Source organism: Sus scrofa, chromosome 9 (genome assembly GCF_054392235.1).
Source record: "Sus scrofa isolate SSC_HxYL_T2T_F1_AM1 chromosome 9, Sscrofa_HxYL_maternal_Yorkshire_Landrace_v2.0, whole genome shotgun sequence".
Classification (NCBI taxonomy): domain Eukaryota; kingdom Metazoa; phylum Chordata; class Mammalia; order Artiodactyla; family Suidae; genus Sus; species Sus scrofa.
The window spans coordinates 137,996,506-138,020,299 of record NC_139391.1 but is presented as its reverse complement, the minus strand read 5'-3'; the positions used below and the strand labels follow the sequence as shown (position 1 = coordinate 138,020,299).

The 23,794-nt window shown below is 47.6% G+C and overlaps 3 protein-coding genes across 26 annotated transcripts in view; 1 reads left to right on the top strand and 2 right to left on the bottom strand.

Moving 5' to 3' along the window:
* Nucleotides 1–8,964, top strand: part of HSD11B1 (hydroxysteroid 11-beta dehydrogenase 1) — a 45,798-nt gene extending 36,834 nt beyond the window's left edge. For 11 of the 13 annotated variants that reach the window (XM_021102235.2, XM_021102237.2, XM_021102234.2 and 8 more), the window contains 2 exons: nucleotides 6,493–6,636; nucleotides 8,333–8,943. In XM_021102235.2, the coding sequence (XP_020957894.1) occupies nucleotides 6,493–6,636; nucleotides 8,333–8,550 (362 nt within the window). In that variant the 3' untranslated portion in view covers nucleotides 8,551–8,943. 13 annotated transcript variants of the gene reach the window in all.
* LAMB3 (laminin subunit beta 3) overlaps nucleotides 1–23,794 on the bottom strand; it is a 162,069-nt gene that overhangs the window by 109,374 nt on the left and 28,901 nt on the right. The gene's annotated exons all lie outside the window — the stretch shown is intronic.
* The window catches only part of C9H1orf74 (chromosome 9 C1orf74 homolog), a 77,730-nt gene that overhangs the window by 25,035 nt on the left and 28,901 nt on the right, over nucleotides 1–23,794 (bottom strand). The window lies entirely within an intron of this gene.

Here is a 23,794-nt window from a genome sequence, read left to right as displayed (position 1 = left end):
ACTCATTCTACTGGTTTGTCACTGTAACTAACTCTAGTCTTTGTTCAAGACCCAACCCCCCCCCCCGCCCCGGTCCTGCCAGCCCTTTCTTTCATCAAAGCCTAGTTCAGGAGTTCCCATCGTGGCCCAGTGGTTAACAAATCCGACTAGGAACCATGAGGTTGCGGGTTCGGTCCCTGCCCTTGCTCAGTGGGTTAATGATCCGGCGTTGCCGTGAGCTGTGGTGTAGGTTGCAGACGCGGCTCGGATCCCGCGTTGCCGTGGCTCTGGCGTAGGCCAGTGGCTATAGTTCATTCGCCCCCTAGCCTGGGAACTTCCATATGCCTCGGGAGCGGCCCAAAGAAATAGCAAAAAAAAAAAAAAAAAAAAAGCCTAGTTCAGAACTTACCTCCTGCAGGTGAAGTTTCCTAGTTAGTCCGGTATCTTTCTTCCCTGGAATATTCACTTGAGATATGGGACATGTATCTTCCCTGATCATACCAGTTGGGCTTTTGTTTTTCTTTCTTTTTATGGCAGCACCAGTAGCATATGGTAGTTCTCAGTCTAGGCGTCACATCAGAGCTGCAGCTGAGGCCTACACCACAGCCGTAGCAACACAGGATCCGAGCCACATCTGCAACCTACACCATGGATTATGGCAACGCCAGATCCATAACCCACTGAGCAAGGCCAGGGATAGAACCCACATTCTCATGGACACTTGTCAGATTCTTAACCCACTGAACCAAAATGGGAACTCCCTAGTTTGGGCTTTAATGAGACATAACAACTCATAATTTGTTGTGTGTGTCTTTTTGTCTTTTTTTAGGGCCACACCCATGGCACATGAAAGTTCCCAGGCTAGGGGTCCAATCGGAGCGGTGGCCACTGGCCTATGCCAGAGCCACAGCAACATGAGATCTGAGCCATGACTGCGACCTACACCACAGCTCATGGAAACGCCAGATCCTTAACCCACTGAGCAAGGCCAGGGATCGAACCTGTGTCCTCGTGGATGCTAGTCAGGTTCCTTAACCGCTGAGCTACGAGGGGAACTCCACAACTGATAACTTAGTGACACTGACCCAACTGTCATTGTGAAACTTCAGCTCCTCCAAAGACCCTTCGCCTCCACTTCTGGGAATTTCCAGGTCAGCTTCAATAAGCTTATGCCGCCAGGCATTTCCTGCTCCCATATCCACTCTTAAAACCATCATAAATATAGTTTATGGCGAAAGACCCTCTTCCCTCCTGAACGCTTCGGCACAGCCCTCCACCAGAACACCAACTAGAAGAATCTCCCCACATGGTCCTTATGGGAATTAAATCTGAGAATTGAAAGGTTTTCAGAACAGTGGAAGGTCACAGAATTTGAGAGATGAAATATAGTTATAATGGATGCCACTTCAGCTATAGCCTTCAGCTGAAAAACGGACAGTTCCCATAGGTAGTTCGGTTACAGGGTACCTCATGCATAATTTTCAGAATAAAGATGAATAACTTTCAGTAGTCTGTTCCGTCTCAAACCTGGTCTAATAATTCAGCATTTTTCTTCACCACGTAGAATGTTTTTTGAAACCACACTTCTATCTGATGAATTTTTCAAAGACTCTTCTGCCATGTCTGGCTCCTTCCTAACACCCTCTCTCTTCTTCTTCTTTCTTTTTCTCTCACTTCTCACCTTCTTCTCAGGAACAATAACAACATCCCTCTCCTTTTCTCCTCCAAAACACCTGAGAATCCTTTTTTGTACTCTGAGCATTGTAATTAAGAATAGAAAATGGGATACACCAAGCTCCATTAAGGGGACAGAAACCACAGGTACAGGAATACAGACTGTGGGGCCATGTGGTCCCTTGCTTCTGCATTTCTACCACTACCAGGACAGAGCCATTATAAAACGCCCATACCTTCATTATCACCTAGAAGGGCACAGTGGGCTGAAGGATGGCCCCCAAAAGATATATCCACCTGGAACCTGTGAATGTGAGCTCATATGGAAAAGGGTCTTTGCAGATGTAATTAAGGATCTCAAGATGAAATCATCCTGGATAATCTGGGCAAGCCTAAATCCAATGAAAAGTGTCTTAAGAAGAAGAGCAAAAGACACACACAAAATTGTGACGATGGAGGCAGAGATTGGAGTGATGTGTCTACAAGTCAAGGAACACCAAGATATAAGAGCAGGTATCAGAAGCTTGAAGAGAAAGAAAGGATTCTCCAATAAAAGCCATTTATGGCAAACCCACAGCCAATATAATACTCAATGGAGAAAAGCTGAAAGCCTTCCTGCTCCAAACTGGAACAAGAAAAGGATGCTCACTCTCACCACTGTTATTCAACACAGTATAGGAAGTCCTAGCCACAGCAATCAGACAGACAAAAGAAGTAGGTGTCCACACTGGAAGAGAAGAGGTAAAACTGTCACTCATGTCGTACAGACGACATGCTACTGTATATAGGAAACCTTAAGGACTCCACACAAAAACTACTCAAAGTGATCAACGAATTCAGCAAAAGTAGCAGGATACAAGATTAACATTCAGAACTTGGTTGCATTTCTGTATTCTAACAAAGAAATATTAGAAAAGGAATATTAAAAAAACAATACTTTTTAAAATCACATCCAAAAGGAGCTCTAGGAGTTCCCGTCATGTTGCAGTGGTTAACGAATCCGACCAGGAACCATGAGGTCGCGGGTTCGGTCCCTGCCCTTGCTCAGTGAGTTAACGATCCGGCGTTGCCGTGAGCTGTGGTGTAGGTTGCAGTCGCGGCTCGGATCCCACGTTGCTGTGGCTCTGGCGTAGGTCGGCGGCTATAGCTCCGATTCGACCCCTAGCCTGGGAACCTTCATGTGCCGCGGGAGCAGCCCAAGAAATAGCAACAACAACAAAAGACAAAAAGACAAAAAAAAAAAAAAAAAAGAATAGATAAGCAATGAGGTCCTGCTGTATAGCATCGGGAACTACATCCAGTCTCTTGCGATAGAACATGATAGAAGATAATATGAGAAAAAGAAAACAACAACAACAACAAAAGACAAAAAGAGACCAAAAAAAAAAAAATGTGAATGCTGATTTAACTCCTGGTTTTCCAACTCATCAGCTATGCAACGTTAGGTAATTAGCTAGCCTTTGGACTTTAAACTAGCGTGTCAGAGCTAAATAAATGTTAGCTCTTACTTAGCTAACATTTTAGGATTAGTTTGTCTGTTCCATGTGGCTGCCTGTCCCTGCGTACTTGACCTTTTCCCTGACTGGAAAAGTGACCCCAGTCCCTATTTTATGTGACCTTTTAGTGCAGATTTCAACAGCAGCTAATTAGAATCCTGGTGCTGCTTATTTCAGTTTCTTCAGAGAGAGACCATGATACGTGTTCAAGCCGCTGTGCATAGTAACTAAGACTGGCCTGACCTTCTCTGGACGGAAAGGAAAATCTTTTGGAAGGGGATGCGTGTAGGAAGAGAGTGGAGAGCATTTCTAGCACACCGAAGCTTTTTACGTCATGGAGGCTCAAATCTACTTCTTTCTTTTTTTTCTTTGTCTTTCTGCCATTTCTAGGGCTGCTCCTGTGGCATATGGAGGTTCCCAGGCTAGGGGTCAAATCAGAGCTGTAACTGCCAGCCTACGCCAGAGCCACAGCAACGAGGGATCCAAGCCACGTCTGCAACCTACACCACAGCTCACGGCAACGCCGGATCCTTAACCCACTGAGCAAGGCCAGGGATCGAACCCACAACCTCATGGTTCCTAGTCGGATTCATTAACCACTGAGTCACCACGGGAACTCCCATATTTATTTCTTGCTCTATAGCATATGCCTTTGAGTTCATGCTTTAAAAAGTATCTTTTACCTTGAGGTTATATATTCATCCATATTTTATTATTTTATTTTTCACATATGCTCTCTAATATAATTTGAATTTATTTATTAGAATGGCATTTTTCTCTTCTCCAAGTAGCTAGCTATTTGTTCCAATGTGATTTTTTTGAACAGTTCATACTTTTCTCACCAATTTGAAATGCTAATACTAACAATAATAGCATTTATTAAATGCTGCCTATCTGCCAGCTTGTGCCAAGTCTATTACATGGATTATTTCAGTTTAGGAATATTATTATCCACATATTAAAGCTAAGGAATGGCTTACTTGGGATTCACACCCAGGTCATCTGACTCTAGAGTGCATACTTTTAATCATTCTTATATTCTTATAAACAATTTGGATTTATTTTTGGCTTAAACAATAAGGAAAATCACTGACATAACTGGAAGTCCAGATGCAGGGCGGGCTTCGCAGTTGACTTGGCTCAAGTTCAGTGTCCCTGTGATGCTCTTGGCTCTGCCCTCTTCCACGTGTGGCTTCATCCTCAGGCTGCCCATGAGATAGCGGTAGGAATTTTAGCCCCCATATCCATGCAGAAAAATGTCCAGCAGAAGAGAAACGGGATATCTACTTTCAGAAACTCTCCCAAGAGGGCAAAGAACTTTCCCAGACACTCCAACAGAATTTCCCTTGAGTCTCATTGGTCCAAAATGGGCCCAATGCCTATTTCTGTATCAGTTATGGGCAAGGAGCATGGTATTAAATAAATTATACAAGCCCGCTATGAGAGTTAGAGATGGTATCAGCTTTCCTTTGGCACCTGGGCTACATAAAGGTGAGAGGGAATATCAGCATGGATTAGGTCAGCTCTCTGACACAGAAAACCTAAGAGCACCATGGGCATAATAAGTTAAAAGGTAAATCAAGTCTAGAAGCGGGCAGTATAGGGCCAGGATGGCAGCTCCTTGGTCACCTGGGTTCCTTCCTTTCCTCCAAATGCTCTGCCATTCCCATCATGTGGCTTCTACTTCATGGACCATAATAATTTTGGAGCCCCAGCCCTCATATCCACCTTCAGGAACCAAGACAGAGGAGGGGTTGAAAAGGGAGAGACTGATTTTTTATTCGAAGGACATATCCCAGAAATCACATGACACACTTCTGCGTACAACTTAGGGGACAGTACTTAAGTCATTTGGCAACATCTGGCTGAACGAAGCTGAGAAATGTGGGCTTTATTCCAGATAACCACGAGCCCAGCTACAAACCAGGGTCCTCCTACTAGGGAAGAGAGGCTGAATACATACGGGGAGAATACTGCGTTCTCTGCAACAGGTGGAAACATGACTTCAACTGGGGCTCTACCACAGAGGAAGGAAAGGGAACTACATCCTGGTGAGGCAACGACAATGCATCCCGAAGCCCTGCTTGGGTCTTTGGTCCAGCCTTAGACGTGTCTGTAGCCCAGCAATATCAGAAACGCTGGCTGGACACAAACTCTGATTGTCACACACCCATTCCTGGAACTTGACTGAAGAGTTATTTCAAGCCAAACTTTATGATTGAGGTTAAGGATGGAGTGGTTACCTACAGAGACGTGTTTGAATAAAAAACTACTCTCCGTCCGAGAATAAGATATGGGACCCATGCACAGGAGGAAAGGCAATCAATGGAGATCAATTCTAAATGACCCAGATTTTAGAAGTATGAGACAAGGACTTTAAAGTAGCTGCTTTAACACCGCTCTGCAAAGAGCATAAGGTCTCAGGACACTCCTGTGCCCCCCTCTTTGAAAGGGCATAAGAAATATGTTATGAAAACTGTAATTGTAATGTATACATGTAAGGATAACCTGACCCCCTTGCTGTACAGTGGGAAAATAAAATTAAAAAAAATAAAAAAAAAAAAAAAAAAAAAAAGAAATATGTTATGCTATCAGGCTTATGTCCACATAGCCTCCCAAAAGCTGAGTGAGAATTAACCAGGCTGATAAAAGAAAAAAAAAGGGGGGGGGAGGGTAGAAAAGCAAAGAAGGGGGTTTTCACTTCCGGTGCACAGAAAGTAAACCAATGATAGGTGGCTGTGTAGGTAGAGAGCGCTTGCCAAACCCCTGGATTCCAGCGCTCTTGGGACAGAAGCAGAAGAGTTAGCAGCTGTGGAATTACATGGTTCTTTTGTAATCCCGCTTATTTGCTGCCCTTTCTAAAAATCTAACTAATCCAGAGTTCCCGTGGTGGCGCAGTAGGTCAAGAATCAAACGGCAGCTGCCTGGGTCACTACAGAGGCACAGGCTCAATCTTCAGCCTGTCACAGTGTGTGAAAGGATCCAGTGTTGCCACAGCTGCAGCGTAGGTCACAGTGGCAGCTCAGATATACTCCCTGGCCCAGGAACTCTCATATGCCAGGGGTGTGGCCATAAAATTTTTTAAAAAATATTTAACCCCTTTTCAACGAACGCTTTCCTCCTGCCACTCAGTCTCTTCAAAGGGAATTTCTTTGATACCACAGTAATTTTTGTCTTCGAGAACTTCAACACGGCATCATCTCTTTAGGGAGTAAAGAGAAACTAAGGCTCAGGATGTGAAAGGACTCCACAAGGGTTACAAAGACCTCTACAGACAAAGCCCAAACCAGCTCTGTCCGAGCTCAAGTGGGTCCCCTTGTTAACGCATTTCTTTTTCATTTAGGGAAAATGGCGAATCCACTTGTTGCTCCCTATTCTGCAAGCAAGTTTGCTCTGGACGGGTTCTTCTCCTCTATCAGGAAAGAATATTCAGTGACCAAGGTCAACGTGTCAATCACGCTCTGTATCCTCGGTCTCATAGACACAGGTAAGGTCAACAGACTGGAATAAATGGCCTGTGGATCGAGTGTCTCACCATTGTGAGGTCAACGGGGGGCCAGACTCCCCGACATCATCGTGGGTCATGCACTGAAAGCCTGTGAGAGCACTAGGCCCCCTTTCATGAAGCCTCTGTCACTAGTGGAGCCCCTGAATGCTCTGACCTTTCCTTCCTCCCGTTCTGACCGCCACGCGTGGGCTGAGTGACAGCTCATTCATCACCTGACCCTCTTCTGAACACCTACGTCCTCGCGAACACTCAAGAGCTATTACTTCCTTATATGAGACCTACCAAACACGAGTTCAGGTTTCTTCATAATACCGCCAGTAGCAAGACACACAGGTATCATGAACCCTTGGATATAATGCACTGAGAAGGACACAGTGTCACGGTCGGGGTGGTCCTGCCCAGAATGTGTCGCCTCGCTCCAGTTATGAGAACAATGGGCAAAACCAAATTGGGGAGCATTCCACAGACCTATGGAACAGGACTCTGCAAAGTGCCAAGGCCAGGGAGACAAGGAAAGCCAGAGGAAGTGTCAGAGATGCGAGGGAACCTCAGAAGAAGCTAGTACTAAGCATACTCCCGGATGAGACCTTGGGACATGAAAAGGACATCAGTGAAAAAATCAAGTCTGCAGTGTAGTCGGTGATACTGTTCCAACCATAGCGTATCTAGCGTTGATAATTGTACAGGGGTTACGTGTGACCTTGTGATAAGGGGAAGCAAAGGTGAAGGATATAAGGAAAAACTTTGCACATTTTTTTTTTTTTTACTTTTCTATAGGTCCGAATGCAAGGTGATCTAAAACATGTGGCAGGAAGGATAAGAAAACTTTAAGAGTAACTGAGGGAGTTCCCGTCGTGGTGCAGCGGAAACGAATCCGAGTAGGAACCATGAGGTTTCGGGTTGGATCCCTGGCCTTGCTCTGCGGGTTAAGGATCCGGCATTGCTGTGAGCTGTGGTGTAGGCCGGCAGCTGTAGCTCCGATTTGACCCCAGCCTGGGAACTCCATGTGCCACGGGTGCAGCCCTAAAAAGCTAAATAAATAAAATAGATAATTTTTTTTTAAAAAAAGAGTAGCTGAGCAATTGAATAGATGGAGAGAGAGGCAAAGACAAAGACACACAGTGAAACAAGCAAGGGATAGAGAGAGAGAGAGAAGCTGGGCAAGAAGGAGGCGGATTTGGGGAAGGAGGGAGCAGGAACAATAGTTTCCTTCCAAGGGAAAGCGGTGGGTGCTGACAAGGGGGCGAAGGCCTGGGATCGTGCCATCTCTTCCTTTTCCAAGTTGCAGTCATGATCACATGGCATGTTGGTTTTGCCCACTGGCACCTCCATGAGCTACTGGGTCCCTGTGTGACTTCTGTCCTCGTTCTGCTCCTCTGTATTTCCAACCAGAACACCCCAAAGAGGAGGAGGAGGACTCAAATCTCTCCACTAGCGACTCTAGCTGCCCCCATAAATCTCCATCCAGAAAGGCCGGCCCCATGTGAACACTACGCCTCTCTTTGCCCAGCGGGCTTACATACCCAGTCTTCCCCACGTATTCCCAACAGGGTCCTGCGGGCCTTGCGGAGCGAGCACTTGGCAAACAGCCTCTGAAAGCCTGGTGTCTGCAGGCCTTCCACCGTGTAGAGCCTACTTGCTTGGGTAACCCCACTCTTCTCCTGTCATTCTACAGACACGGCCATGACAGCAGTGGCTGGGATACTCAACGTACAACCATCTCCAAAGGAAGAATGTGCCCTGGAAATTATCAAAGGGGCAGCTTTGCGCCAAGAGGAAGTGTATTATGACAGCTCAATCTTGACTTCTCTCCTGCTGGGAAATCCAGGGAGGAAGATCCTGGAATTTCTGTCCTTACGACATTATAATATGGAAAGGTTTACAAACAACTAGGCCCTTGTTTAGGGCTGGGCATGATAAGGGGGCTTGCAGGTATTCTGCCTGATATTTATCTGAGCTCCATGATGAAGGCATCTCCCCAGAGAGATAAATGAGTGTCCCCACGGGGCTGCAAGTCACACATCGCATCTCACAAGCTGAAGTTCTTCTAACACTTGTACAGTGGAAACGCAATTATAATGAATGTCATGAACCCGCGGTTTTGAAATTCATAGTAAGTGTAGGTATAATTACAAGGTAGTTACGTCACATTACCTCACGGGTAATGATGTTATGAGGCTTAACCAATACTAACGATAGTAAAGGTCACACAGACCTTATCAATCCACACCTGGTGGCTGTAACTTCGGTTCATTCAGTACAGTTCCATTAAAATCGTAACCTGTACATGTGGATTTTTTCAATGTACATTTCTTGTTTGGTTTGTGTGTGTGTGTGTGTGTTTGGTTTTGGCCACGCCCACGTCATGCAGAAGTTCCCAGGCCAGGGATTAAATCGCACCATCACCACCGTGACAATGCCAGACCCGTAACCTGCCGGAACACGAGGTAACTCCAGCATTTCTTTCTTTTTTTTTTTTTTTTTTTTGTCTTTTTGCCATTTCTAGGGCTGTTCCTGTGGCATATGGAGGTTCCCAGGCTGGGGGTCGAATGGGAGCTGTAGCCGCCGGCCTACGCCACAGCCACAGCAACGCGGGAACCGAGCCACGTCTGCAGCTTACACCACAGCTCACGGCAGTGCTGGATCCTTAACCCACTGAGCAAGGCCAGGGATCAAACCCACAACCTCATGGTTCCTAGTCGGATTCGTTAACCACTGAGCCACAACGGGAATGCCAGCATTTCTTATTTTGTGATCTGAATCTTTTGTCTGCTCTTGAGTTGAAGAAATCACCCTACTCTTTGTTTAGTGAACATAACGTCTTGGCTCTTTTGTATCCTTCAGATCCTCTGTATTACTTCATATTTGCCCCTCTGGGCATGAATCCTAGGGCAAACCCATAGAAGTGGAGGTCCCTGGAAACATGAGCCATAGAACCTACACCGATTTATTGTACTCCGAGTGCACTGAGCTTCTACACTTTACACGTGAATGCTCCGCAGCATTTTAGAGGTTTGTAGAGGAAGGAGTGGAGTTCAAATCCAGATTTAGTCATTCATTCACTCAACAAATATCTGTCAAACACTTACCAGGCATCACGTGACTACAGCCAAAGAGGAACCAAAACATTAACAGCTCAGCAAAGCTGTATATTAGCCAGATCCCCAACAGATAAGAGATGGCAAACTGGATAATTTGAGTAGAGTTTAATAAAATGGAGTGTGGGCAAGGCTGCAGGGAATCGCCAGAGGTAATGCAGTGTCTTAGGGCTAATTGTAGCTAATTGCAACCCTAGGCCCACCATAGGGACAAGAGGAGAGAACTGTTAAGAAAGCTCAGATAGGGAGTTCCCATTGTGGCTCCAAAGGTTACGAATCTGACTAGTGTCCATGACGATGCAGGTTTGATCCCTGGCCCTGCTCAGTGGGTAGAATGTTGCATGACAGGAGCAATGACATTCAGTTCAAGGGCGCAACCAGATAATCAAGGACCGTGAGGAGGGATCTGGGGAAATAAATACCCCAGCCTCGCTCTCTTCCCTCTCACTGATTTCTTTTTTTTTTTTTTTTGAAATGAACCCATGTCAAAGATTTTATTTACCTCATTAATTTATGAGGGAAACTGCTAAGATGTTACAATCAGCTTAAAGAAGCATTCATTCAAAGTGGCTTGGCAGGCTAATGATCCAGCAGTTGTCACTCCAGCCACTGCCAAGGCATAGGTTTGATCCCTGGCCTGGGAATTTCTGCATACCACTCCCCCTGTCCAAAAAAAAGTTCATCTCACTGATTTCTTACTGGTATTTTCTACTAGGTGAACAAAGGGCCAGAGTGCAGATTGACATAAACCACAGAGGGCAGCTTCCCCATGCACAGAGCAGTGATGGAAAAGGATAGAAAGAGTGTTTGGAGGGACGAGTGGAGTATATCCAGCACAAACCCGACACCCCCAAATGTAGAGTTTCCATGGGAAGTGATGTTGGGACACAAGACATGGGCCTGGACCTGCAGTGGCAATTTCCTTTTCTCGCCTCCTAGTCTAAATGGCTGGACAGGAGTTCCCGTCGTGGCTCAGTGGTTATCGGATCCAGCTAGGAACCATGAGGTTTCGGGTTCGATCCCTGGCCTTGCTCAGCGGGTTAAGGATCCAGCGTTGCCATGAGCTGTGGTGTAGGTCGCAGATGCGGCTCAGATCCCCGCGTTGTTGTCGCTCTGGCGTAGGTCGGCGGCAACATTTCCGATTAGACCCCTAGCCTGGGAGCCTCCATATGCCATGGGAGTGGCCCTAGAAATGGCAAAAAAAAAAAAAAAAAAAGACAATAAATAAATAAATAAATGGCTGGACAGCTGAACAAACTGGAGTTCATTGAGCTGCCAGCCACATGGACAAGGAGCTGGATCTGGGAGTGTGAATATGGCTGGATTTTTCTTAGAAAGAGGTCCTTCCCAGGCTATATGCCCACTGCAAGGGAGCAGGAGAGACCTCACTGCACCTGTGCGTGAGAAGTTAGACCAAAATCACACAGCATCACACACACACACACACACACACACACACACACACACACACACAATGTGGTCTAGGGGATGTCTTGCTTTCTGAGCAATCAGATTGACACCCCTCAGTCTCCTGTAGAAATGAGGCTCCCCCTGCAGAGACTTTGGTGACGAGGCAGAGTGCAGTCATTCCTTTACTGGAGAGTGGGGACAACATCAGAAGCTAGTTAGAATTCGCCTGGGCGGAGGGTAAACCTCCTACTGGATGAGGCTTTCCTCCGAACCCACCATCCCCGAGTGGATGATCCCGGAAACTAGGTCTGAGAACCAAAAGCAACTGGCACACTCATCGCTTGCTGTCTTCACGGGCCTGGCCATTACCATTCCCTCGTCTTCAGCAGCACGGCTGTACTGTTCCAAGCAGCTCTGTCCAGGAAGACAAATGCTGCAAACCCCTGCACAAATGCTCGGCTTTTTAACGGACAACATCAACAGATTCTTTAAGATTTTTGGGAAGCCTCGCGTCCCATCCCTCCCTTCACGTGCTCACCAGTCCCAAATGCTGGCCTCGGGATCCTTTCCCAATTCTAATCAAGCCAGCACACTGAAGGCCCACCCACACTAGACTCGTAAATACTCTGACTTTGCCTCCTCCCATCATGAAAGGCTGCTAAGACGCCATCGAGGGAGTGCGGCCTCTTGCCTGAGTTAGCAATAAACTCAGCTCTGTGTCTCACCAATAGGTGGTTGTAGCGATCTTTTCAGGGGGCCCTTTCCGAGAGGCTCTCTCAAAGGCCCTCGAAGTCTTCCCCACCTGGCTCTCCTACCGCTCAGCTCTCTGCCCTCCTCTCCAGAGCCAAGCTCCAGTATCAGTGGTACCAGCAGCATAATGGCCCTTGTTAGTGAACAAGATCCTGGCCTGCCTAGCTCACTCTATCATGAGCTCAAAAGTATGTGTGCAGGAGTTCCTGCTGTGGCTCTGTGGCTTAAGAACCCGACATAGTCTCCATGAAGATGCGGGTTTGATCCCTGGCCTCACTCAGTGGGTTGAGGATCTGGCATTGGAACAAGCTGCGGCACAGGTCACAGATGTGGCTTGGATCCAGCGCTGCTGTGGCTGTGGTGTAGGCTTCAGCTGCAGCTCCGATTAAACCCCATTGCCTGGGAACCTCTGAATGCTGCCAGCGCAGCCATTAAAAAAAAAAAAAAAAAAATACATGCAATGAATGTCTTTTTTCACACTGCATGTGAAATTCAGATGTTTGTTGTTGATTCCTCACCCACAATGACAGAAGAGCTCAGCATTTCTTTGTGGAGTCCAAAGGCAAGGCCACCCCCCCGCTGAATGTATAGAAGGAGCAGTGGCACCTTCTCCTTACATTTCAGGGCGGGGAAGGAAGGCTGGGTTTACATTCGACAGGTGGACACCATTTCCCTCCAGGCTTCCCTGGGGCCAGGTCTCTTTCAAAGTCCCTCCTCCTGGCTCCACCTCTCCTGACTCCGACCCCCAGGGTGTTCAGCCCCCACCCTCCTTCTGCTCCCTCATCTATCATGCTGGGTGGACTCTGACTCCAACTTGAGGTCACTAAGCAGCAATATTTTTAACAAAAATATTCTCTTACCACCAGAAATTGTACTAAAGCTTAGAAAAACTGAAAAGTCACCAAACATTACATTTGCGAGTAGGGCTAACGCTAACCAACAAAACTGTAGGCCACTTTACTATCTGCCTGTAGGACGTCCAAACTTTGAAATCACCCTATCATGATAACAAGGGGTGACGTGGATGTGCACGAACTCACATGGAAGGACCCTTGAGACATACTGTTAAGAGTATTAGACAAGCTGCTTGCAACTAAGTGCAACACAATGCCATTTATGTGCAGACGGGCTTGGGTGAGTGTGCGTGAGTGCGGAGCGGGAGGGCTAGTGTGCACGGAGCACTAGTCTCAGCCCTGAGACCAAATCAGGACTGGCTGGAGGAGCAGACCTGTGACTCATAACGGCGGGGCTATGGGTTGAAAGGTGTCCCTAAAAGACAAGTTGCAGTCAATCTCCAGAACCTCAGGGAAAGGTTCACTTCACTCGTGAGTCTGCAGTCCGGGCAGGGCTCAGAGGGGACAGCTCATTCCTGCTCCGCTCGGCACAGCTGGGCTGGCTCAGAGCCCGCATCTGCAGGCTCCACCACGCAGGCGGCTTGTGACCTGACTAGCTGGAGCCGGGACAGCCAGGGGCTACTCAGGCATCTCCAGCTTTCTGTCGTTTCTCAGGACAGCAGCTTTAGGGCCGCCGGGCTTCTTACCCTGTGCCCCATGTAAGAAAGCGCCTGTTGCGAGAGACTCCAAAGGCACCTGTCCTGAGAGACAGAGGCAGGCAGTCGCTGTATTGCGTTGCATGACCGCCCAGAGACTGTCAGTGAAGCAGCTGTGACGATCCACCCATTCCAAGGAGAGGACAGACACCCCACCTCTTGATACAGGAGTGTCAGCATCATGCGGGAAGTCCCTGGCCTCAGCCCACGTGTCAGCGAGCCCTGAGTCCACCTTCATGTCTGCTTGCACTGCATTCCCCTGTGAGTAACAGAAAAACCCCTGACAGTGGCTGAATCAAGTAGAGGTTTCTTTTTCTCCCAGGACAAAAAGTCAGGGTGGGGGAGACCAGCACCTCTGGCAACCAGGCTCCCTCTCAATTTCCAACTAGCCATCCTCCACCTTGTCACTGTGGCGTCATAAGGCAGTTCCTCCACTTTTAGCATCAAACAGAGAGAGCGGGGGTGGGGGGGTGTGAAAGGCCGAAGGTGTACACCCGCTGACCTGCCCACCATGAAGGCCCCGGCCAGGACTTCAGCTCACATTCCATGGGCCAGAGTCATGTCTTGGGACCACCCCTCCCGTCAAGAGAAGTTAAGAAGGGGAATTTTCAGGAGTTGCCATTGTGGCTCAATGGGTTAAGAACCAACATAATGTCCATGGGGACGTGGGTTCAATCCCTAGCCTTGCTCAGTGGGTTAAGGATCCGGTGTTGCCGTGAGCTGTGGCTTAGGTCACAGATGCAGCTGGGATCCAGTGTTGCTATGCCTGTGGCAAAGGCTGGCACCTGTAGCTCTGATTCCACCCCTAGCCTGGGAACTTCCATATGCCATGGGTGCAGCCCTAAAAAGAAAAAGAGATAGAAAGAGATGGAATTTTCAGCTGAGCACATTTCCTCCCCAAACAAATATGGGCTTCTGCCAGGAGCCACGAGTGTTGGTCACGAACATAAATCACCTCAAAAGTAAGCCTGAGATACAGTCAGAGCAGAAGGACACAATCCCGAGGATGCCAGGCTCCTGGCGAAGGTGACAGGATCCACTCCCACGGGCCGTCTGCAAGGTCCCCACTGGTCACAGCTCCCTCCGCGTGGAGAACGCCCTGGGCCTCCCACCTCTTCCAAGTCCCTTTGAGAAACAGTGAATCTTCTCCTCAGTAAACAACTGATGAAAGGCCCTAGACATCAGGTAGCAGGGCGCCCTGAGGTGACCTCAGAGGCGGTGACAGTCATCCGGCTGTTTCTGAGAGCTCCTCTCCAGGACGTCCCACCTTGCCACCCGGAAACTGTCCACACAGGCTGGGCCCCTCTCCTTGGTTGAACTGCTCTGGGCCAGCATATCAGCCCTCCTCTGGGGTCCACGACAAGCTCCAAAGATTCTCCAGAGCAGTGGTCTCCGAAACTTCGGATCCCACACTTCAGCATTAAGAAGTGATTGGCATATGCATTTCTGATAGATACGGTTACTATTTATATAATATATGCACTACTATTTACTAACATAAACCATGCAAAAATAGAAACCTTCAAAAGACAAGTTTAAAAAATAAAGAGAAATCTAATATTTTTCTCCCCACACCCCAGGAGTTCCTCCAACGCGGCCCCTTTGGAGATTACGGCTCTAAAGTTGGGCAAGAGAAAGAAGTCGGCATATGTTACACTGTTCACCAGTCCTCTGGGAAATGAATTGCAGGCCAAACCTTCCCTGGCTCAGAGCGAGTTCCCTGAGGGCACTACATGTTGAGGAGAACACACTGCCCTTCTGGCAGGGCCTGCTGCTCAGGGAATTTGCCAAGACCCCACGTTCTGCCTCACGGGCGCCCAGGCCAGAGCACTGGGCCACATCCGCTCCTCCAACTCCAGAAGCATCCCTTCGTTTCTCCAGGGAGGTTCGCCACCCACACTAACCTGCAGCATGACGGGAAGAGGGAAACGCGTCCGTGCTCACGCTTTCTCAGAATGTTTCCAGCAGCTCTAGCTCAGTGTCAGCCTCTGGGCAGCTCTGGGTCTCCAGCCCACCCCAGAGGCCCACCAGTTCGTGAAGGATGCCAAGGAAAGTTAGGGGAGCCCCCCCCCACTCCACCCTCCCCCTCTGTCACCCCCCCAGCCACTCTTAACACCTCTTGAGTGGTTTTCTAGTAAGACTTAGAAAATGTCTAAATTCTCTAGTTTTTAAAGGCGGGGGAGTTAGGGGACGGGGTAAGTGTGAAAAGACAGATGAGAGAGAATTTTCCAAAAGGTACAAGAGGACTTAGAACTCCAACACCCACAGTCAAAAAAGCCAGGAGAAGCAGACAAATCCGCACAGATCCAACACACAGGATGAGCAGCGGCCCGGAGTCAGGGCAGTGCCACAGGAGGGAGGGGCAATGGATCCTAGAAAACCGACAGGACGGCAGGAACACCGGCTGAATGGGGAGGCTTGGGAGCGGGGTTTCTGGGAAGGAAGATAAGGATGCAGAAGCCAGGGGAGTGGCGGCGGGGCGAGGGGGCATCTTGGACCTGGAGCCAGAGGGTAGAAACAGGGGACAGGTCAAAAGACCACACCAGCCACGGCTGAGGACTGAAGGACCCAAGACACGGCAGCGTGGGCCGACTGGGGACAGTTGGGTCGGGGTGCTCCGGGACCTCCCTCACTGTCCTCGGCAGTCCTGTGCCACCCTGAACCCCCGGCCACGGAGTGGATGCAAAAGCTACCGCATCCCAGGACCCAAGAGCCAAGCAGTGCTCTCCAAAGGCTTGTCCTTTCCCCAGAGCTCCCTTTCTGCCGCCAGGGGTGGCAGCGCCACCCAGTGGCTGATGGCGGCGGTGGGGCGGACCGTCTTCACCGCAATTACCTCCCGCAACCGGTGCCGGGTTCTGCTCAAGGGCTACCGCCCCCTCGTCACCTGGCGCCTGCCAAGGCGTCCCCTCTCGGGGCGGATGAACAGACGGGGAGGAGGCGGGGCGGCCCTCTAGCATCCGGTAGGGCCGCCCTGGCCCCTGCGGCCTAGGACACAGGGGCCTTTAGCGGCGGGGAGCCAGAGCTGCTCAGCAGCGACAGCTAGTGGTCACCCGCCAAAGCAAGGTGCTCTGCGCCTCCCGGGAGAGGGAGAGCAGCGTCAGGGCCGGCGGAAATCAAGGCACGCTTCCAAAGCCATCCTTGAGTAAGACGGAACAGAGAACAAAGCCTAACCGCTTTCGTCGGGTGTGCAAGGACCCTGGCCACCTCCCCTGACACATCAAGGCCACCAGCCCTGCTTTTGATTCCCAGGGGCCGGGAACTGCCGGTCCTCTTGGAGGCACTGTCCCCGCCTGCCTTTGCCCCCACCACCTCTTCTGCCCACAGTGCTCCTCTCTCCCCACAGTTGGCTTAACCCCTGCTCATCCTTCAAGACCCGGCTCGACATGACCTCCTCCAGGAAAACTCTCCTCCCTTCCACCAAGGCCCACCCTTCAAGGCTGGGGTGGGTGCTCCCCACGACGCCTCGATGAATTCCTGTATTTGTCTACCACCTGACTTTACCACACTCTAAAGTTACCTTTAAAAATGTCTTATGTAACCACGGCAAGGGACTTACTATATTTTACTCATTGTGGCACCCATAGTACTGAGCACAGATCTTAGCAGGTACAAGGTATTTCACGAACGTCTAGGAAAGTAAAGGGAATACAGGGAAAGACTTTGGAGGAAGCTGAGACCCGTGGAGTCAAAACAACGTTGCATTTCAAAAGCAAGGCATAGATGGACCTAAATGCCATTTCTCCGGATCCCTGGCCACTATCCCAGACCATCCTGGTCTTGCCCCTTTGCTAACACCCAGCCACACCAACCCATCATGCCACCACGCTGTTAGGCCCCCACCTCTCTGCGCTCTCCTGACTCTGCAGCAGTGCCCTAAACCCAGCCCTGTGTCCTCCTGCCTGCTTCCTGCAAAGCTTTCTCATCAGGACTAAGCCACTTCTTCATGAGACTGCCCCAACCAACCCACTCCTGAGATTTTTATCCTCAAGGAAATATTTTATTTCATTTTATTTTATTTATTTATTTTTTGTCTTTTTGTCTTTTGTTGTTGTTGTTGCTATTTCTTGGGCCGCTCCCGCGGCATATGGAGGTTCCCAGGCTAGGGGTCGAATCAGAGCTGTAGCCACCAGCCTACGCCAGAGCCACAGCAACGCGGGATCCGAGCCGCGTCTGCAACCTACACCACAGCTCACGGCAACGCCGGATCGTTAACCCACTGAGCAAGGGCAGGGACCGAACCCGCGACCTCATGGTTCCTAGGCGGATTCGTTAACCACTGCACCACGACGGGAACTCCACAAGGAAATATTTTAAAAGAAGAAAACACATAACTGCAGGCATAAGATGCTCACCTGCAGCAGTGTAGTAAAAGCTAAAAATTAGAAATGACCAAAATCTCCATGTAAATAAGACTAAGTTCTTCCATGTAATTGCCATATGAATCAAATTATCAATCACTTCACACAAAAAAACAAAAGAGTATAAATAGGTTGGGATGATTTTTTTTGTTGTTTTTTTTTAATTATTATAGTTGATTTACAATGTGCCAATTTCTGCTGTACAGCAAAGTGACCCAGTCATACAAATATATACGTTCCCTTTCTTATATTCTCTTCCATCCTGGTCTATCCCAAGAGACTGGATGGAGTTCCCCATGCTGTACAGCAGGACCTCATTGCTTCTCCATTCTAAATGGAACAGTTTGATGGCTTTTTTACCTCTCTTATTAGCACACACTTCCATGTACCTACTCTGTTCAGGTACTGTTCTACTATGTGAATATGAACTCATTGAATCATCAAAACAGCCCTACTGAGGTGGGTGCTATTATGGTTCCCATTATTTATTTCAGAACATATTTGATTAGGTCCAGCATAATAGAGAAGTAAATGCCCTTCCAGACAATCATTTGGGAGGAACTCTGTGAGGCACCTCAAATATTCTTCTTCCACCTAGAGGAGTATAACACACTTAAAATAACCCAATCAGTTGACCTGAGTGAGTTTCAAGTTATATATTTTAACTTTTGCCATCAGCCCATGGATGAAGAGGTTCCACTTGTTTATTAATTTTTTGAAGTGATAATTTAAATTATTTTTTAGGCGTACTCTGGTGGCCTAGCAATGAAGGCTCTGGCATTGTCATTGCTGTGGCTCCGGTCACTGCTGTAGCACGGGTTCAATCTCTGGCCCAGGAGCTTCCGCATGCTGTGGCTGTGGCTAAATGAATAAATAAATGCTTCTATTTAATCCTTTGGAAATACTTATGAAATTACATCAGATAAAATTATATCAGACCAAAATGCACTGAAACCACGCCTTCATAGGCACACAACCGCAGCTCCCAGACAGGATCCACTTTGTCCACCATGAATGGGTCACAAGGGCAGGCGCTCCAAATGGCAGACACTGCTTACAATAACAGAGCTAGCTACCGTTTACTGAGTGCCACGTGTTAGATCATGCGGTCCTCTAATAATCCCTAGGGCAGGGATTATCTTTACAGCTGTTTTATGAGGAAACAGATGTAAAGAGATTCGACAACTTACTAAACTGCAGAGTTTCCCGTCGTAGCTCAGCAGTAACGAACCCGAGCAGCATTCATAAGGATGCAGGTTTGATCCCTGGCCTCGCTCAGTGAGTTAAAGGACCCGGTGTTGCCATGAGCTGTGCTGCAGGTCACAGACGCAGCTCCGAGCTGGTGTTGCTGTGACTGTGGTGCAGGCCAGCAGCTGCAGCTCCAATTGGACCTCTAGCCCAGGAACGTCCATATGCTGCACCTGCAGCCCTAAACAGCAAAATAATAATAATAATAACAATGATAATCTACAAAACTGAAACAGGCCATAAAGGTAAAGCCAGGCCCCCAACTCAGGCAGGCCTACCTCCCAGTGCCCCTGAGCTCTGTGGCCCTAGGCTGCCACTCAGGCAAAATGCTTCAGAGTGAGCAACAGCCCTGGAGAGAAGGAGTCAGAAGTGATAGGTAAGGCAGCCTCCTTCCAAAACTGAAGGTTAACACAGCTCTGAATCTATCACTGCAATTAGAGAACATCAGTATAACTCATAGTTAGGTTTCCTCTGTCTATTAAATGGTAATAACCAGTGGTTAAGAATTATACTGAGCACGGCTAGGGAGAGGTAGCTGCCATTCAATATTAAGGAAATTATTAAACAGATCATGGTACACTGATATTACAAAAGAGCATGACAACACTAAAAGGTAAAAACATGAAGACTACAAAACAGTACCAAGTGGGAAGCAAACACTTGATCACAGATTCACGACACAAAACCTTTAAAAAAAAAAAAAAAGACATGTGCATACAGATAAAAACTAGAAGTCAATGTGAAAAATGTGAACCCCATCTGTGTTTGGGTGGTAAGATGAGGTCTTTTTCCATTTTAAAAATTCTTTTAAGTGCACCCGATTGTCATTTTTAGAAAGCTGAAAAAAGAAAAGAAAATCTGAATGCTTTTCTCCACCAAGCTGCCTCGGTTATTAGTCTTCAGAGCCGCTGGAATGTCCTCTGCAGAGCAGGCTGACAGCCATCTAATGCATCAGTGCTTTGTGAAGGCAGCTTGGGTTCTACTTTACTGCATCAATTCCTATATTCCCTGTTACGGCTAATAGATTGCGCTGAATATAAACAGATCAGAAAATAAGGGGAGAAACATGTAAGACATACAGAAAAGGCTCCAGAGGATGTTACAGTCTGGAATGTGAGGCCAGCTGTGAAATAACTGGGATCGTTTCACCAAAGCTGTGGCAAAAAAAAAATGAGTTTGACCTAGGAAGGAAAACTGCCAGTTTCAGAAGGAACGTAACATTATGAAATAAACTCATTTTACTAGAGAGCAAACATCTCTGGAATTACACTGTTAGTGAAAACAGTTATTGTTGAGGCTTTCAGAATTCTTGGCTTAAGTATAGGTACTGGTTCTGATGACCTAGGCTATCATGAAAAAACAATATATAAATGAAGTAAAGTAAGATTTGAAAGAACAGAAGCTTCATATCTTTATTTTTGTTAAATGATTTTTAGTAGCTCAGTAATGTACACAAGTACATTGTTTTTAAATAAATAATATGGACTTTTAGTGATAAACTGGGGGTTCTCAGAGTCCTTTTTTTTTTTTTAATTTTTATGCTGCACTTGCCAGGGGTTGAATCGGAGCTGCAGGTGCAGCCTACCCCACAGCCAAGGTCCGAGCCACACCTGTGATCGAAGCCAGCCGCAGCTTGGGGCCACACCAGAGCCTTAACCCACTCCTCAGAGTCCTATTATTGGACAATTCACACTTGTGGAGAGAAGGAGAGAAGGGCAGAGCTTTAACTGAACTCTAAAAAGCAATAACTTTTGAAAAGAGGTATGGTCTACCTAGAGGACAAGTCATGATGCTATCTGACTTAGAGATAAGCCTTACTCTGCCTTCTGGCAGGCCCAAGGGGACCCAATCTGAAATGAAGTCCAGACGAGGGAAACTAAATGGCTCTGAAGATTAACATGTAGTTTTTCCTTTTAGTCCAAACAGAGATGGGTGCCTGGGAAATCCTCCTTGTCTGGCCAACCTTCCTCTTGCTTTTCTGTCTGTCCTCTCTCTCTCTCTCTCTCTCTCTCTCTCTCACACACACACACACACACACACACACACACACTGTCTCCATCTGTGGGCCCTTCAAGGTCAAAGGCAGTGAGACCATCCTTCTTAGAAGCCTCAGATGAAAAGTAACTTGTCGTTTGCTCAGTGGGACCCACAAGAATGGATCCAGGGTTAGCTGAGCCTTGGGGTTAAGTCTTTCGAAGATTCTCAGCGTCTATACTACAGATGAATCTCATGACAGTTCCGATCATCTCTTCCAGCGTAACTGTGAGGCTTTATTACAATAAAAGCTCCTCTATCAACAATGACGACACAAAGTAACCACAGAGAAGAGGAGGGTTGAGAACTCCGTCCCACCAGGAATGTGAAGCTGTAACTCCGCTGAGAGAGGCAACCTTGCAAAGGGAGGTGTTAAGAAAATATTTATCTTCCTCCTGATAAGGTTAGACTGTATCACCTCTGAGCGTAAGTATTTGTCCTTAGGAGGTGTGTACGGACAACTGATTAAACAGCTACCAGCCAGACACCTGGAAGACTAAAGAGGCCAGTCTGCAAGTCTGCACTGGGGAGAACCTGAGCAGGAACAGACTTAAGTATGTCCCCCTGAGCTGCTCTGCAGGACTTGCAGTCCCAAGCTCCCCTCACCACCTATCCCTGCTACTTCCGCAAAATGTGGGTTGCCAGGGCCACCTGGTCCTATCCTGTCGATCCTGCCGAATGTCTGTGACCTTACTGTAAGACGAATAACCTGGACTTGAGGAATGCTTTGCGGAGGGAACACTGGAGGGAGTGGAGGGAGAGATTCCAGGCAAGAACAACTGCTTACGGGCAATGTCGCCTTTCCCGAAAAACGAATGTGGAGGAGTTCCCGTCGCGGCGCAGCAGAAACAAATCCGACTAGGAACCGTGAGGTTTCAGGTTCGACCTCTCGCCTCGCTCAGTGGGTTAAGGATCCAGCACTGCTGTGGGCTGTGGTGTAGGTTGCAGACTCGGCTTGGATCCTGCATGGCTGCGGCGTAAGCTGGCAGCTGTAGCTCCGAATCGACCCCTAGCCTGGGAGCCTCCACATGCCAAGAGCGCAGCACTGAAAAGCAAAAAATAAAAAATAAAAAATAAATGGAGTCATCCAGCAGAGGAGAAAAAGGAGAAACAAGATCAGAACTAGCAGCTCCCATAGGGGGACCTCCATATAGGGTTAACTGCTCAGTGCTGCTTTCTGGAGTGTGTAGGAGACGTCATATTAGCATACGGTTTAAAGATTTTTCTTTCATAACTGGGTTCCCTTTCAATACCCCAACCCCACCATAAAATCTGAGAGCCCTACGTGCCCTCACATGATGTCGTGAAAGGCAAAGCAACAGTGTTGCCTGGCCTGTGCTATCCGAGCATGGGAGCCGAAGGCAGGCTCAGCATCTATTAAGGAGACTGTGCTCCAAAGGTCAAGACATTACTATCCACAAAAAGACCTGGAAATAGTGAGAAGAAGCACAGACTGCTGGCCAGTAAACGCCAGGTGACCGCCTCAGCAGGGACCTGATGGATGTCCTCTCCTTTGCTAACGTACACTAGACAAAGGGGACCCTCTCGGAGAGGCGGACAATTAGACTATGTATCTCTAATTGAGTCTAATTTGGTAAATCAGAGTTTCTATTTTTTCTCTTTCTTTCTTTCTTTCTTTTTTTTTTTTGGCACCACCCCTGGCATGCAGAAGTTCCTGGGCCAGGGATCAAACCCACACCACAGCTGCAGCAATGCCAGATGCCAGGTCCTTAACCTACTGAGCCACCTGGGAACTCCTAAATCAGTTTCCTAAGTCCATCTTATCCAGATTTTCAAAACACGAGCACAGTTACACAAATAACTCTAAATTTATTTTCATTTCCACCGAATTATATTTCCTCTCCATGTATCCATGCGTCACGGTTACAGATGTGCTTTCTCTTTTTTAAACTGATTTGGAGAATAGCTAATAGTTTATGGTACTGATTTTGTTTTCCATTGGTATGCCTACCTCCCCCCACATACACACGCAAGATCCAGTTATCAATTCTACTCTAAATTCTAACTAATTCTATTGCTTTCTCTCTTTATCTTCCTTTTATTCCCACTTCCTTTCCTTGATATTCCTGATCAATTTTTTAGAAATAGCTAATTTTTTTTTAAGGGCTGCACCCACATATGGCATATGGAAGTTTCCAGGCTAGGGGTGGAATCACAGCTACAGCTGCCGGCCTACATCTCAGCAACATGACATCCGAGCCTTGCCTGCGACCTACACCACAGCTCATGACAACACCAGATCCTTAACCCACTGAGTGAGGCCAGGGATCGAACCCACATCCTCATGGATGCTAGTTGGATTCGTTACTGCTGAGCCACAACAGAAACTCCATAAATAGCTAATGTTTTAAACTTTCTTATTTAAGTAATGAAAACTCCATAAATAGCTAATTTTTTAAACTTTCTTAAGTAACGAAAATATTTTATATTATAAATATAGAAATATTTAATACTATGCCTTAGCCATACCGCTCAGATTTTGTTATATTTTCATTAGCATTGTTTTCAAATCTTTTTTTTACAGTCACACCTGCAGCATATGGAAGTTCCTGGGCCAAAGGGCGAATCAGAGCTGCAGTTGCTGGTCTTCACCACAGCCATGCAATACCAGATCCAAGCCACACCTGGTACCCATGCCACAGCTTGTGGCAATGCCAGATCCTTAACTC